Source organism: Alligator sinensis, unplaced genomic scaffold, assembly GCF_000455745.1.
Source record: "Alligator sinensis unplaced genomic scaffold, ASM45574v1 scaffold1295_1, whole genome shotgun sequence".
NCBI lineage: Eukaryota > Metazoa > Chordata > Crocodylia > Alligatoridae > Alligator > Alligator sinensis.
In genome coordinates this window covers 2,064,008-2,079,470 of record NW_005841880.1, presented here as the reverse complement: position 1 = coordinate 2,079,470, position 15,463 = coordinate 2,064,008, and the positions used below count along the sequence as shown (strand labels likewise).

General features: G+C 65.9%; 1 protein-coding gene and 1 long non-coding RNA gene across 2 annotated transcripts; both read right to left on the bottom strand.

The window, feature by feature from the left end:
• Nucleotides 1-4,815: 4,815 nt before the first annotated feature.
• On the bottom strand, nt 4,816-10,511 carry LOC102370521 (interleukin-6 receptor subunit beta-like). Its single transcript, XM_025196567.1, has 13 exons — nt 10,364-10,511; nt 10,132-10,252; nt 9,772-9,953; nt 9,405-9,556; nt 8,976-9,141; nt 8,030-8,275; nt 7,737-7,922; nt 7,363-7,464; nt 7,043-7,189; nt 6,823-6,963; nt 6,456-6,549; nt 6,074-6,155; nt 4,816-5,519 (listed from the first exon to the last, which is right to left on the bottom strand). The coding sequence occupies exons 1-13, from the start codon at nt 10,509-10,511 to the stop codon at nt 5,010-5,012; spliced, it is 2,277 nt and encodes a 758-aa protein (XP_025052352.1). The 3' UTR covers nt 4,816-5,009.
• Nucleotides 10,512-10,555: 44 nt separating this feature from the next.
• Nucleotides 10,556-11,134, bottom strand: LOC102384569. The gene is made up of 3 exons (XR_323099.3): nt 11,079-11,134; nt 10,881-10,973; nt 10,556-10,684 (listed from the first exon to the last, which is right to left on the bottom strand). It is a non-coding gene; the product is annotated as an uncharacterized LOC102384569 (long non-coding RNA).
• Between the last annotated feature and the right edge of the window lie 4,329 nt (nt 11,135-15,463).

Sequence of the window (15,463 nt, the reverse complement as noted above, 5' to 3'; positions counted from 1 at the left end):
GGCGCTCGGCCTCGGCCGCGGCCTCGGCCGGCAGCGGCGGGACGGACGGACAGACGGACGGACGAGCGGACACGGCCCGACTGCCGACGAGTTCAAGTGCGGGCCGGGCCGGGCTGGGCCGGGGCGGAGCCGGCATCGCGCCGCCTCCCGCTCCGCTCCGCTCCGCTCCCCTCCCCGGACGGGGCGGCCCGCGGGCTGGGGCTCCCCGCACGCACCCTGCTGCGGCCAGGAGGCAGCTGGGCGTGCGAGCAGGGGGGACCTTGCCCTTCCTCGCCCGTGGGAGGAGCGGGCACAAGAGTCCCCCCACAAAGGGCTGGGAAAGCCAGCAAGAGAGGCAAGGCCGGGGCTCAGCCCCAAAGGCGAAGGGCGTGAATGCAGGGGTCCCGCCGTCCCGACAGCTCCGTGGGGCGGGGGTGACTCCAGGCCCACGTGCGCACTCGTGCCCTGGGGAAAGTGGAAGCTGCGCTACGTTTATTTCCTCCTTTCTCACTGACTCCCCCGGGGGGAGAGCGGGCACACGCACGGGCAGCTATCGCGGAGCAGCCGATGCACGACTCGGCCCCCGCGCGCTTTGGCTGTGCGACGAGCACGGCCGGACCCGAAGTGCCGCAGAGCCACGGGGCAGCGTGCCGAGCCTCGCCGGGAAGCGGATCTGGAGCCAGCGGTGGAAAATTGAGAGCGTGCAAAGCTCCAAGTCTCCCGGGCGGACAGCGCGAGCGCGCCGCGGGGACGCCAGGCCCCGGCCTGCTAATCCCATCCGTTCCCTTCCCATTGGTGGCAGGGCCTGGAGCCGGGCGCTGAGGTTTGGTTAGGAACGGAAGGAAATGGAATAATAACAGAGAAGCCGCCCAAACACGAGCTGCCGAGATGGGTTATTTAAATGCTTCGCACCCGGCTCACAAAGGATGCCCGGGGTCACTGCGGGAAGCCAGGCGGCCTGGAAACGCTCTCAGGATGTCCTGGGGTTTCAGGAGGGGCGCAGCCCGGCTGGCTCGACGCAAGCCAAAGCCTCGGCCCTGCCGTCGCCGGGACCTGGGTCCGGAGCTGTCGGGCTTGGCGCTGCGTTTGCCCAGGGGTGGCAGGTGTGGAAGAAAGCTGGGCTGCAGGGATGCCCTTATATAAGTGGAAGTGAGGGAGAAGACAGGTGATTGGCTAGACAAGCTGTCCGTCACCCCCAAAACCGGGTGACTGACTTCCTGCAGAGGATTGTGGGAAGGCAAGGCCCCTATAAAACCCTGGCTCCCCGCCAGCCAGAGAGTGGATGTTGGCGGAGCTGGGAGGGTGGGTCTCCTGGGAGAGCCTGCGGGTGGGTACTGCTGAGACCCAACTGCCTTCCCCACCCCACAGCCGCGGCAGGCGGGCTGGAGTCCCCAGTGGGTGGGGTGACGCATGCAGGCGTATCCAGGAGGACTTTGGACCTCCCGTGGGCTGGTGTCTGCTGCTATCCTTGGGGACACCTGCCCCTGGAGCCTGCCTGCTGCCTCTTGGCAGGGCACAGATGCCCCGGATAGGTGTTGCCTTGCCCGTGGGTGTTTTTCTACCTCCCCCCTTGCTCCCTGCCAAGTTGGCTTTCCTCCCCTCTGCCTTTTGGACCCCGAGTGCTCAGGGCACAAGGTCCCTAGGTGCCATGGGGTGTGGTGTGAAGCAAGTGTCGTCCACTGCCAGGGAGAGGCAGGGATGCTTTGCTTTCCAAGGGCGGCTCCTTGGTGGCCCAGGGCTCTGCAAGACGGGGCAAACCAGGCTCCGGCAGCCAGGGGAAGGGACAGCAAAGAGAATGGTTTTCCCCAGAGATGCCACCCCCTCGCGGGGTCAGATGGGGAGAAGGGGCAGGGAGAGCTTCGGGCCCCCATGCCAGATCCCTTAGCTCTGTGCCTGGGAGCGAGCAGACAGCACTCCTCGCCTCTCACCCCTGCAGGAGGTTGAAGCAAACCCCCGGGGTTTCAAACAGCTCCGGCTTGGAGGGGCTCTGCTTGTGGTGTCGTGACAGCCCCACCCCAGTGGCATCCCTGCGCCCATGCTGCGCTTGCTGGCGACTCTCCACCCCAGAGGTGGCTGCAACAGAGCCGTGCGGCGCGTCTGCTGGGCACGGAGCCTTGTCCGCTTTGCGGGGCAGATGCGCCAAGAGACGGCGTGCTATGTGCCCCATGAGCTGACCGGCCTCGTCGCCTGTTTTGGTACCAGAGGCCTCACTAGCAAAGCTCTTCTGTAACCCACGGGGCAACACGCGCCTGCTAGATTCCCCCCTGACGGCCCCGCTCTGTGCAGAGAAGAGCCCAGCTCCCACCCCCGGCCTGTTTGCTCAGCCCCTGCCGCTGTACAAACAGAGCCTGGCAGCTGCTCTTCCCAGCCAGGAGCTGCTTTACCCAGAGCCGGGGGGTGCAAGGGCACTGGGAGAGGAAGCCCAGTCCCTGGCTAACATGGTGCTTGCAGGTTGCAACCCCGGGCAGTGGGTGGCAATGGGAGCACAACGCAGCAGAGAGCCATACAAGGCCGTGCGGCTGCCCGCCAATGCGAGGCTCCCGGGGCCGGGCTGGAAGGCGGCCCAGCGTGCTCGCTAGGATGGTCTGTGGGCAGCACAGACCGCGAGCCTGGGATCGGCAGCTGGCTGCGCGTGGAAGCCTGGCCCCCCTCTGCCTGCCGCAGGCTCAGTCTGGCTTCTGGGGGGCGAGGGAGCCGCTCCACCTGGAGGGAGTGGGGCAGAGGGGTGTTTCCAGCATGCTCGTGGCAAGATCAGGGTCCCGAGACATTTGCAAGAGCAAGGCAGCCTAAAGACAGAGCAGAGCCACCCCTGCGTGATGGGCGGCAGGCAAGCATGCAAAGCCAGTGGGCACCAGAGCAACCCCTCCAGCTGGCATGTGATGCCTGGGTGGGCAGCACTTAAGAGGCCATATTAGAGTGGGTTCGGACACTACTCCAGACTCTGTTGCAGGCTGTGCTCTGGCACACACCTTGTGTGTCGTCCCCCCCAACCCCATGTCCAGGGGAGCTGTGCCCACTGCATGCCCAGTAGCCTTTGAGCCAGGAGCTCCCCTGGCATCCTAGGCCGGTGAGGCCGTGGCAGGTCAAGGGATAGGCTTTCCTGCCAGCACTGCTGCATCCGCACAGGTACTGACAATCCCCGCTCCCCAGCTGAGACTGCAAAACCAGGGACCGGATCCTTACACAAGGGTCACGGCACTGGTCGGCTTCCCATGTCCCCAGCAGGGCACCAGCCATGCCCAGACCACAGCGAGCCCACCTGCCACTCCCTGGCTTTGCACTCCTGATTTCCACCCGCTCCTTGGGCTCCCCAAAAGAGAGAGAAACCCCAGACAAACCACCCCTGCGTGCTGGTGACCCGGCCAAAATGGCCCTGCCCAAGGAACAACCAGATCTACAAGCAAAGGCAGCGGAGAGGGATGGGAAATCTCATCTCAGCTTTGCCACCTAGTAGGAAAGGTTGGAGGCACGGGGCCCTCTGCCTTGGCTAGAGAAGGGGTTGGCCTGGGGACCCATAGCAGGGGGAAGTGGGGGGCTTTTGGCGTTGTAAGGGCCTGGGAGGGTCTGAGCTCGGGGGTCCATAGTAGGCACAGGGAGCAACGTGGGCTCCTCTTAGGGCCTGGAGCTGAGAGCGGGGATGAGGATGCACGAGGCTCTGCTGCTCTCTGCCGTCGAAACCGCCGAGCTGCAGCTGCTGGATGCCTGCTGCGGGGTGAGGGGAGGAATCAACCCCCCACTGGCTTGCCAGCATGGGAAGGCAGGACCTCAGGGCAGGGCTGGATGCAGACCCCCAGCCCCGTCCTGGTTAACAGCAGGGCATGTGCATCCGTGGAGGATGGGCAGGGTCGAGGCAGGGCACTCGGGCTCCCCTTGCCATGCCCAGCACGTGGGGCTGCTCTAAGGGGAACCCGTCTCCCCTTCATTTGCCATCCCCTGGATAGGGGTTTCCAGGAGCTGCGGGGCTGAAGCCCCGTGTGCAGCCCCCAGGCAGACACATTAGTGGGGGTGGGGCGATTAATTAGAGTCCTTGCAGAACTAATTAGCCTTCCCAGAGGGGCCCGAAGGGGGTGGCACACACTTGCCCGCAGCTGGTTTCCTTGCCGTGCCATTTCCTTGCCCCCCACCCTGGCCTTGTCTCTCTGGGCTGCGAGTGCTTTGCCAGGTCCAACCCGAAGCCCGCTGTCCCCAGGAGCAGAGCCCACAGCCCCGCAGCCCTCAGGGGCATCGCCTGCCCCTTGTGAGCCTGGCAGCACCCCTGCCTCAGTTTCCCCCCTGCTTTTCCAGCTGATCCCCACAGCCATGCACCCCCCACACCCTACTTTCCAAGCTGGGGGAGCCCAGCTAACCCACGGGAAATTCCCACCTGCTTTCCAGCAAGTCCAAACCACAAGGAAACTCTCTTGGCCTTTGTGGACTCAGGAAGGGAAGACAACCAGGCTAACCTGGCTGCAGGGAATCTCTGCTCCTCTCCCCAGGCTACCTGGGCACTGCCACCCTGCCAGCCCAAGCCCTCTCTCAGGTCTCCCATTAACCCCGTCCTGACTCACATGGCATTGGCTTGCCCCCAACAGGCCATTAACACCCAGATTCACCTCATCTGGACTCAGCCACCTGGCTGAAAGGCCCTTGGAGGCTTCTGCTCCGGGAGTGCCAGGTGCTGTACATCCCTGACACAGCGCCAGCTGCGAGAGAGCTCAGGCAGGCAGATGTCCGCAAACAAAGGAAGGAAGCACACGGGGTGGTTGGGGGGAAGCAGCCATCCCAGAACAGGTTTCGAGGCAGGACCCGAAAGTCGCAGCCGCCTGGACAGCAGGAAAGCCTCAGGCCGGAGGGGTTTTCCCGAGCTTTAATGGTGGGCTGTGGCACCAAGCAGGGAGCACGTGGCCAGGCCGGGGCAGGATGGAAACACGGGCCACGCCATGGTGTGAAAACCAGAGGGAGGCGGGCACTGCTCTTCCCAGCTGGCACGAGTCCTGCTGCTCGAGGGGAAGGCCAGGAGGACCCAAAATGAGCCCCGCTGCCCCGGCGTCTTAGGGGGTCAGAGAGCCCTGGCTCCCCACAGCGGGGACCCCCTTTGGCTGGACGTCTCCTCCCTCCATCACCAGGGTGAGCAGGAGCGGGAATTCTCCCGGGGACACCGAGTCCCGGTCCTCAGCGGCTGGGCTTGGTGCCCCGGGGCTTGCAGCAGGCTCAGGGTGAGGCCCAGCGCTGCCATGGGGGGTAGGCAGGGGCTGGGGGGCATCTCGGTCCCTATATGCCCAGAAGACTACCGTCGAATACTCCACCCTGCTCCGGTAGGCGGCCGTGTCCTGGGCCCCGGTGTCCGGGGTGAGTCCAGGGGGCTCGGAGGGGAGGAGAATGGCCTGGCACTTATCCCCTGTGCTGGAGACCTCCAGTGCCCACATGCCCTCCAGGAGAGACGTGGGCACGAGCTGCTCCCGCTGCTGGCTGGAGACGATCCTGGAGATGGAGTCGAGGGCGACATGGGAGCTCCCCGCTCCCTGCTTCTCATGCTGCTCCTCCCGGGACCCCACCAGGTCCTGCAGAGACAGGGTGGTGACCGGCCACGTGCCAGCCACCCGCCGGGCACCGGAGCCGAGGGGAGGGAGCAGAGAGCGGGCACTGGCATGTAGCCAGCTGAATGGGGTGCATCCCCCGCACCTGCCGGCTGTTTGGGGGTGGGGCACAGACCCCCACAGCTCTCAGGCCCTTGGGGATGGGTCCTCCATCTGCAGCTTAAGAGACCCGTTGCTCTGGGGCAGTGCCAATGTGCTCACCCGGGGAGCACTGTGCCAGGGGGCGGATGGGTGTGGGGGGCCAGTGTGAATGGGGCAGAGGCAGGGAGCCCCCAGCCTGGCTGCACTGGGCAGGGCTGTGGGCCGATGCCGGCGGGGCAGGGGAAGCCTTGGTGGCATCAGCGAGTGGGAGCAACAGCGTCTGGCAGACAATGCAGATGCACGTCACCCTCCAAGCCATGGGGGATCGAGCAACGGGCTTCAGCCAAGCACATGCGTGTGTGCACGTGCACCAGAGAGACGTGCACAGCAGGAGGAGCCCCCCCGGACCCAGCCGAGCGGGGCAAGAGCACACTCACCAGCCACGTTCTCTGTGGCATCCAGCTGGCCAGGTGGCTTTTAGATGGGTCGGGGACCTGCGGCCAGAGGTAGCCCTGGATGCTGCAGAGACCGACAGCGAGTGCGCATAGGGAGGAAAACCGCGTCTTACCCCAGACAGCATGGACTCGGGGCTCCTGAGACCCAGGCCCCAGGGACTGTGTGGGCCGCCCACCCCCACGGCCGGGACCCTTTCCGTCTAATGGCCTCACACTAGGCTGGCTTCATACCTGCCTCTCCTCCCCCCCCATCCAGGACCGCAGCACCTGGGAGGTCCTCCGAGTACCCACCCAGCCCAACCCGCCGCAAGTCCAGAGAGGCTCAGAAAGGAGTTGGGGGCAAGGACAGGCTCCTAGGACATACAGCTGGTGCTTGAGGAGGCAGGCCAGGGATGCCGCGATGAGCAGAACCAGCCCCACGCCCAGGGAGGACAGCGACAGCTCCACCTCCCCCTCATCTGCGGAGAGAGCAGAGATCAGCGCAAGGCCCCTCAGATGCGGCCCGACGGGGACCCGTGCTCAGCTAGAACAGCTCGAGGCTCCCATAGAGGCCCATACGGACCAGTTCCTGCCTCCGCAATGTCCCAGCGGCTGGGGACAATGCAGGGGCTAAAGGAAGGAGGCAGGGAAGCAGGGGCTGGAAGGAGTGGCGGGGCTCACGCCGACGGGCTGGTAGGGCACCGTGGCGGGTGGCTGCGGGGTGGCCAGGACGGGTCCCCGACAGGCCTCACCAAAGCTCCGGGTGCGGATGGACAGGATGGGACCCTGGGTGCTGCCCCCATCGGTGGTGGCGGTGACGCTGACCCGCACCACGGTGTCGGGCGCCAGCCCCGTGAGCAGGTAGCGATGGATGGAGCCGTTCACCACCACCGCTGCAAACAGGACATGCCCCAGTCAGTGCTGCGGGCCGGACCCTGCCTGTGCCACCCCCCAGCTTGGCCCTGGCCTCACCACGGGCGCCCGCACCCTGCTCCGCATAGGACACGGTGTAGTTGCGGATGTAGCCGCCCCGCTCCTCCAGCGAGGGCTCCTGCCACTGCACCTCCACCTGGGACTTCCAGACCCGCGCGGGCTGCAGTGCCGGTGCCCGGAGCGGAGCTGGAACCACAGAGCGGGGAAGAGTCAGCGGCCACAGCTGCCCCGGGAACTCCCCCTGCCCTGCAGCCGGGCGCTCCGGTGCTCCCGGTGTGGGCAGGCTAGTTAGCACGTGGGCAGGCTAATTAGCAAAGGGCCGTGCTAACTCAGCCTCGCCCCTTGCACTCGGCACCTACCCGTCTGCTTGGAGTACGCGTACACGGAGCCCACGGCCCGGACGGCTCCGTCATTCAGGGCATAGAGGGTCAGGCTGTAGAGGTGCCCTGGCTCGGTCGCCTCTACAAGGGGGCAGAAAGCGGCGGGGGAAAGAGGGGGAAAGCCCCCATCCTCCATCCTCAGCAAGCCCATGCCCCCTGGGTTTAAGCCACCAAGGCACATTTCATCCTGGAAACCTCCACCCTCCTGCATCAGGGCCCCTCTGCACTGCCAGGGGTCGGGAAGGAACCCCCCCCCCGCGGTGCCTTGGGTTCCAGTTCTGCCCCTGCCAGCAGGTGACATGTGGGGCAACCCCCCGCGAGCTCCCCCCTAAGCCTCGCTCCAAGGTACTCACCCGCCAGCACCGTGCTATTGATGCCCCCGTGCTCAGCGCGCCAGTCCAGGTCCTGCCCCCCCAGCTCCGCCGCCCGCCCCCACTCCAGGATGTAGGCTGAGACGGGGAAGCCGGGGGGATCCCACTGCAGGAGGAGGCTGCGGTCGCCTGCCGGGGAGACCAGGACGGGCAGCGGCAGCAATGGCTCTGGAAGGAGCACGGAGTGAGGCAAATGCCAAATGGTGGTCTCCAAACCCCTCACACCCACCCCGAGGCCTCTCTACCCGCCTGCTTCGGGGGGCGTCTGGGCTCACCTGCCTCGGCCCCCGCAGCCGGGACCCGCAGCAGGGTCGTGGGCGACTCGCCGGCAGCGTTGTGGGCGCTGAGCAGGAAGACGTGCTCCTCGGCTGCGGGCAGCTGCAGGGCACAGCGCAGGGCGCTGGTGATGCAGGCGGGCACGGCCGGGCGCCCCCGGCGCTGCCACAGCAGGCGGTAGCCCAGGATCCTGCCATTGGCTTCCCCGGGCGGCAGGGGCTGCAGTGGGGGAAGGCGATGCTGGTCTGGGGAGACATGCGGGGCCACGAGCACAGCACGGTGGGAGCGGATTCACTCCGGATTAATGCTTCAGAAAGCCCCTGTGTGGACGAGCCCTGGTGTCCCTGGCCCGGAGCACCTGCCCCTGGGCTATGTTGAAGTCTGTGGGACCAAGTCGTCCTCTCCGCCTGGCCCCCAGCCCCAATCCTGAAGCTGAAGCACCCCAATTAGTGCCAGCAGAGGCCAGGGGGCAGGTGTCGGCGCTGGGTGGTGCAAACTCGCCCCTCCAAGCCCTCCTTCCAGGGCATCTCCCAGCCCCCGCGAGTAGGGCACTGCCACCCGGCTCCTACCTTCCACATGAGGACGACATCCCTGTGCTGACCCGTGCCAGGTGCGCCAGTTCTCCTCCACAGCGCCGGCCCGCGCGATGGGGCTGGCGGCCGGCGGGGAGGAGAGAAATGCAGCGGGTCAGAGGGCAGGGGGGGCGAGCGGCTCAGGGCTATGCTGGGGGCTCAGGATCGGGGCCCCCTTGGGCACCGCTCTCGGGTGGGAGGGTGGCAGGGAGAGCTCTGGTCACCCATGGGCGAGCGGCCCCGATCCTGTAGTGGTGTCCCTGGTGGGGGCCAGCTTGCACCCTCCTCATCTAGACTCGGGCTGGGACTTAGGTGGGGAAACAGCCCATTTGGAGCCCCCACTGCTGCCACGTGGCATGGGGCTGTGGCATACCCGTGGGCAGGGTGGTGACGGATCTCTCCAGGCTCCAGTCGCTCCAGGACGGGCCCCCCGCGCTCCAGGGGAAGGCGCCGGCTCGGTAGCGGGCGCGCACCTGCACGGCGTAGGTGGTGAAGGGGGAGGCTTCGCCGACGGCCCGCGGGCTCCCCGCTGCCTCCACCTGCCGGAGAGCAGGGCACTGAGGGCCCTCTTCCCTTGCAACTGCCTGTGGTGCCTGGGAGCCGAGCCGGGCTCTTTCCAGCCACCCCGGGGACCAGGAAGAGCCAGCGGCGCCTGGCTGGGCCAGCTGGGTGGAGCGGCACAAGGCGCAGGGCTAAAGGCTGGATCCATCCCTCATGCGCCCAGCTCTGGGGTGGGGCAGGAGGCTGAGCCCTGCCCCAGCCGAGCTGCTCGAAGGGACGACCCCTTCCCCCCGCTGCTCACCTGCACCCAGGCCCCTTCCTCGGCCGCCCGGTACCGGATCTCATACTGTGCGTCCGCCGCGTCCGCCAGCTCGTACTTGGGCAGCCGCCACGCCACGTGGAAGCAGTCGCTCCGGTTGGCCGTGGCGCTGACCTCGGGCCGGCTTAGCTTCACTGGCAGGGGAAGGGCATGGGGGTCAGCGGCAGCTCTACACACCCCAGCCTGGGCTGAGGGCACCTGGGCAGGCTTCGGACCTGGATCTTCTGGCTGATGAGAGCCGACCACTTGCTCAGCTGGCCCAGGTGGCTTGTGGACAGACTGGGGAGAGCTCCGGCCCCGCCAGCCGTTCCAGCCCCTGGGTCCAGGCCAGGCTAAGCCCAGGTCTTACCGATGCTCATGCCATGCACGCACACGGCCGGGGCGCTGGCCTGGCCCAGCGGGTTCTCAGCCCTCAGCTGCACCTTGAAGGAGGCGAAGAGGTTGCTCACGGGGACGGTGCAGGAGCGGGTCTCCCGGCCGGACACGCACGTCCCGGTGTCGGCGAACTTCCACCGGCAGGGCCCCACTTCCCTGCACGGCCCAGAGCTCCGGTCAGCAACCTCCAGTGCCAGACGCAGGGGTGCCGGGGGGTTACACGTGTCCCATTTCTACTGCACAGGGTGCAAAACCCCCAGCTCTCAGCTTGTCGGGCTATCGGGGCACAGGCATTGTATCCCTCCTGGTGCCCGCAGCCCGGCAGGGCACTCACTCGGTGATGCTGAGGGTGTACGTGGTGGGCAGGTGGGTCTCCGGCCCGGGGTCCCAGAAACAGGTGATGTTCCTTGCCCAGAAGCTGACGCAGCGCTGGACCCGCAGGCTGCCGGGAGGGGCTGCGAGCAAGACAGCGAGGGTCTCGGAGAAGCTGGGCAGCCCCCACCCCTCTACCCTGCACCCAGTGATGGATGCTCAGGGCTCCCCCATCCAGACCAGGCCATACTCACCCCCAGCCTGGAAGGCTGCCGTGCCCAGCAGGTGCAGACCCCCCCGGCGGGGCAGGTAGCAGCCCAGCTCACCCCGGGGCTGCTCTGCAGTGAGCACGGCCGTGGCGGTGAGGGTGCCGTTGCCCCGCGGGTCTCCCGGCTGCAGCATGAGCTGCCGGGTCTCCCCATTCAGCCTCCAGATGAGGTCTCCGGGGCGGGGGGAGCTGCCTCCCAGGCAGCCAGGCACCAGGGAGCAAGAGGCGGTCAGCTGGGAGCCGAGCGGTGCCAGCAGTGGGCGCAGGGTGAGGGTGCCGCAGCTGGGTTGCAGGGTGCCGTGGGCTCCTGGGGACAGAGGTCAGGGCATCCAAGGGGAGGGGGGCAGCTTGGGGACTGCATCGGTCTCAGCCCCTCCCTGCTTCTCAGATGCTGAGATGCAGGAGGGATGGAGCTTTGCCAAGGGTGGGAGCAGCGGGTGCCCGGGCATATCTCCCCCACCCAGCTCCCCCACTACCCCAGGCAGCCTGGACCCCCGTTCTACCTCCCTGGGTGCCGCCTGGCTCCTGTACACAAGCACCGCTCGCCTGCCATCTCCGGCCAGCTGCAGCACGGTTCATCTCCTCCCAAAAAAACCCTATGCCCAGCCAGGCCCTCAGCCTCGGGGTGGGGGTTGCCCTGGCTGAGGGCAAACCCCCATGCAGCTCCCCCTGCCCCGAGTGCCAGAGGCCGAACGTCCTACCGTGTCTCCCAGTGATGCATGCAACAGAGGAGGCCGCGGGGGCAGGGGATGAGGCGTGCCAGGGAACAGCTGTGTTGCACAAGAGGATTGAACCCGCAGGATGGGGGAGCAGGCACGGCCTCCCCAGATGTGACGCCCCGGAGGACACCTGCCTAGCAGATGTGCGGGGTGGGGAGGGGAGGGGACCAGGTCCAGGCCCTGCCAGCTCCTCCCTACGCGTGCCTCCGTCCCCCCCAGGGCTCCCCTTCCCTCCCGGCGCAGCAGCCCCGAGGCTGCTCTGAGTTACGCCCTGCTCCAGCCTCCCCCTCTACCCCCGGCTCCTCACCTGACCCCACGATGCCCCAGGAGAGCAGCCACGACAGCACCAGGCCCTGCCACATGCTCACGCTCGTGCCACGACGGCCCTGGAGAAGAAAAGATGGAGAGATCTGGGGACTGGATCTCGCAGCTCCGGTGTGCCAGCCAAAAGGTGGCTCTTGGGGAAGGGTAGATCCCTTGATGCCCCCCGGACCGGCAGGGAGGGGACATGATGGCTTTCCACTCACCCCTACACCCCTCTGATAGGGGACAACCCACCCCGACCCCCTGTAACACCCGTCCCCATGCACCGCTCGCCTGGCTCCGGCGCCGTGGAAGCCGAGCGTGAGATCCACGGCACTGCCCGCCCCGCGCCGCCTGTGGCTGGCAGCTCGCCTTGGAGGCATGCAGATGGGGAAGGGGGCTCTGGACTCCAAGAGGGGCTTGGAGACCCTCTGGGGCAGCGGGGAGACCCCAGCCCAGCCTGGCCACGACTCCTCCTGGAGAGGGAGGGGGCAAACCCCAGGTCATGACACAACCCCCACACCCCTGCACGTAGGCGTGATGAGCAGGAAAGGATGCAGCTCCTCTCCAAGGGTGGAAATGAGCCAGGCCCAGATCAGGGCCAGATGCTGGGCCTGCCCCACATGAGTCCCATTTTACAGATGAGGGGACTGAGCTCAGCAAAGGGCTCCGAATCCTTACACAGAGGCCGGGGCCACAGATCCACCTCCCCCCTGGACACGCGAGGGCTGCCGCACCTGGCCCCGGGGTCAGCACCGTGGGACCAAAGGGGATGGGGAGCATCGCAACCAGCTCCTGCCCCCGCTCTGGACCCCCAGAGCTGCTGCTGACGGAGCCGCCTGCCCTTTAGTCTCATGTTCTTTATCAATGGGCCCCTTCAGGGGAATAAAAGGATGCCAAAAGCAAGAACAAGCTGCACAGGAAGCCCAGGGAGCCCAGCCTGGCTGTTCGGCAAAGCCAGTCCCAGGCTCGCTGCACATGTTACACGTCTGCTAACCATCAGGGAGGGTTACTGCCTGTCCCCAGCTGGAGATTAACTCTTCGGCGGAGACTATAAAGCAGCGCAGGCGGCTGAATGTCTCTTCAGGGAGCGGCAGCTTGGCGCTAAATAGGCAATCACCGCCAGCAACGATGCTTCTCGCTGCCAGCGCCGACAGGGCGAGACGTTCGCAGCTTGGCGGAGGGGATCAGGGGGAGACCGCTCTGTGCGAACGGCGCCCCCAGACCCATTTGGAGCGGGGCTGAGCTCTGGGCTTCCCCTTCGAGATCAGAAGCTGCGGGCGCTCGTGGGATGAGCTGGTGCCTGGCAGATGCCCCCACACCCGGGCATTGGACCCATGCACCCTGCAGGGGTGCTGGAGTGGGATGCTGGATGGGCATGTGCTGCTGGGGTGGCAGCTCACGCCAAGCCCAGGGGATGCCGTGGGTAAGCACCGGGCATCTGCCCAGCCAGGAGCAGGGTGAGATCTGTGCACCCCTGAGTAGCCAGCAGCCTCCTGCTGCCCTTGTCTTTGCGTGCCACGGCTGCCCGTGAACCCCTGACTCCCTCTGGGCTGGGAGGAGCAATACATTAGGGATCATGTAGTGGGGGCAGGTCAGGCCAGGGCTGTGGGGATCTGCAGAGATCCACCCGACACGCTCAGCAGATCACTACCACCGTGATGGTGCAGGCTGGGCACGACTCAGTGGTGCCTATCGGGGGGCGGGCAGGTCTGGATGCTCTCTAAGCGAAGTGGGGAGGCAAGTGGGGCAGGCTGGCTCGACTTCCAGTGATCTTCTGGTTCCTCTTTGTCCAGGGCTCCCCAGGCACCTGCCACGTACAGCACCGAGCACGGCCCTGCCAGGCTCCAGCAACCGAGGGACCACGTGCAAGGGGGGCTGGGGAGGTTCACAGTGGGTCAGATTGGATCCGAAGCCTGACATGTCAGACGCTTTCCTCTCCCAGCGCACATGGGATGCACATGCGTGTGAACACGCACACACTTCCACATCACACGCGACTCAAGGCTCCCCTCCCGCCCCAAACCTTCCCGCAGCACGAACGCGTTGTGCCCATGCCTCTCTCGGGCTCTGCCAGGCTGTCTTCCAGCGCCGCCATCCCCTTCGGCTGCTCCAGCGCTGCCCCAGCCCCTCGAGCCCGCTGAAAGGCGCTTTTAACCCGGATCCATCGCTTATTAAACCGCTTCGAAAAGGAGCTGGTCTAGGAAGCACAACGCACGCGTCCCGTACCCGCTACCAGCCGTGTGCCACTCCACACATCGCAAATACATGCGTGCCTCACACATGCCGGCTCTTGTGCTCTGTTACACACATGCACGCCCTTGGCTGCTGCATGCAGCCTTTCCAAAGTCTCCAGCGCTCGAGCCTGTCCAAGGCAGCACCTACCTTTCCTCCTGTCCTTACGTCTGGGTCGGGGGGGAAGGTGGTAGCCCCAGGGCTGGTCCCCAGCAGCCGGCTGCCAGCTCGGCTCTAGAAGTGCCCAGGCACCCTGTTCACAGGTGGGCAGGGAGGGGGCTTTGCAGCCTGAAGCAGGGGTGGAGCAGGGGAGGGGAAGCCCTGCCATGGCCAATTGCTATGAAGGGGAGGAGGAGACAGCCAGGGCTCAGGGTGGCATCTCACTGTCAGGGATGGGGAAGGGATCTGATGTTTCCAGGCCCGGAGGCACCCGACAAACAGTGCCTCCAAGCACCCACCTGTCCTGCTCAGGCTCAGGTCTGGGCCTGTTGATACCTCCCCTAAGGAAGGGCCCAGGGGAGAGGAGCCGGAGGATCTCCAGCCATGCAGGGCCATCAAGGATCGTGATAGGGCACTACTAAGGCAGTGGGGACTTCGATTTCCAGCTCTGGGAGGAGGGATGGACTAGTGGTTAGAAAAGGGTGGGCTGCCAGGACTCCGGGGTCCTGTTATCTCTGCCACTGACTCACCATGAAGCCTTAGGCAAGTCCCTCCACCCTTCCCTAGCGCTGATTCACCTCCAGTTGAAGCAGGGACTACTCCCACGCCTCTCCCGGAGTCTGCGGGCCGAAGGCCACGTGAGCAGAAGCTGCTAGGGGAACCTCAGCGATTGAAATTGGGGCAGGGAGGGAGAGAATCGCAGCTGGCTGCTCCCCGGCCCCAAGCGTCCGTCTAGCGAGCAGTTTCACGGCCAGGCCGGTCTTGCTGCTTGGATTGAAGGACCCAGAAGTTGCACAACTGGCTCCCCACTGCTCGGCTTGACTTTCACAGGTAAGCGTGGGAAGCAGAAGCCAGCTGGAGCGATGCTGGCATAGATGGACACGGCGTCAGCCTGCACGTGCTCGCAGTGGCGGGACCAGCGGTGTGTAAAGACCCACAGGCCTCTTCCTGGCATCTGGGGAGGGCCCGGCCGACGCAGCTCCTCTCGCGCTCCAAGACCTGCGGGCAACGAGAGCTGAGCCGCATCGCATCACGCTGCCTTCTGCACGGCCCAGCTATTAGCCTTGCGATCGTGGCTGTAACCCAGTCGCGCCAGCGCTCCCATGGTGGGCACAGGTCTCCTGGCACAAAGGGGCCTCATTGGCACGATACGCTGGTATTTCTATACTGGCCGTCACGCTGGGTCTGAAGGAGGCAGCTGCTTGCTGCCTCGCTGGTCACAGGCCCGTGAAACCCAGCAGGCGATACGGGGCTGGTGGTGGACTCTCCATCCTTGGAGGGTTTTAAGACAGGAGTAGACCAAGCCTTGGCTGGGGTGATGTAGTTGGGCCTGGTCCTGCTTGGAGCCGGGGGCTGGAGTAGATGTGACCCCTTGAGGTCCCGTCAACCCTCCTTTTCTATGACTATGACGTGAGCTCCTCCACGATGGGCACCAGGGAGGGCTCTGCTGTACCAGCTGCGGGCAGGAGCCGCGTGCCCTGCTCATGGGAGCGAAGGCGTCGCGCCTGCTTGGAGCCCTTCCCCTTGCCGCCGCAGGAAACACGAGCCAGGCCCCTGCTCTGCTTTGAAATCAGGTTTTTAATTAAATAAATAACGGCGAGGGGTATTCAAGGCAGTATCACTTCACAGTGTGGGGCCTCCCGGGGGGCGCGGCTGGAGACAAAATGTGC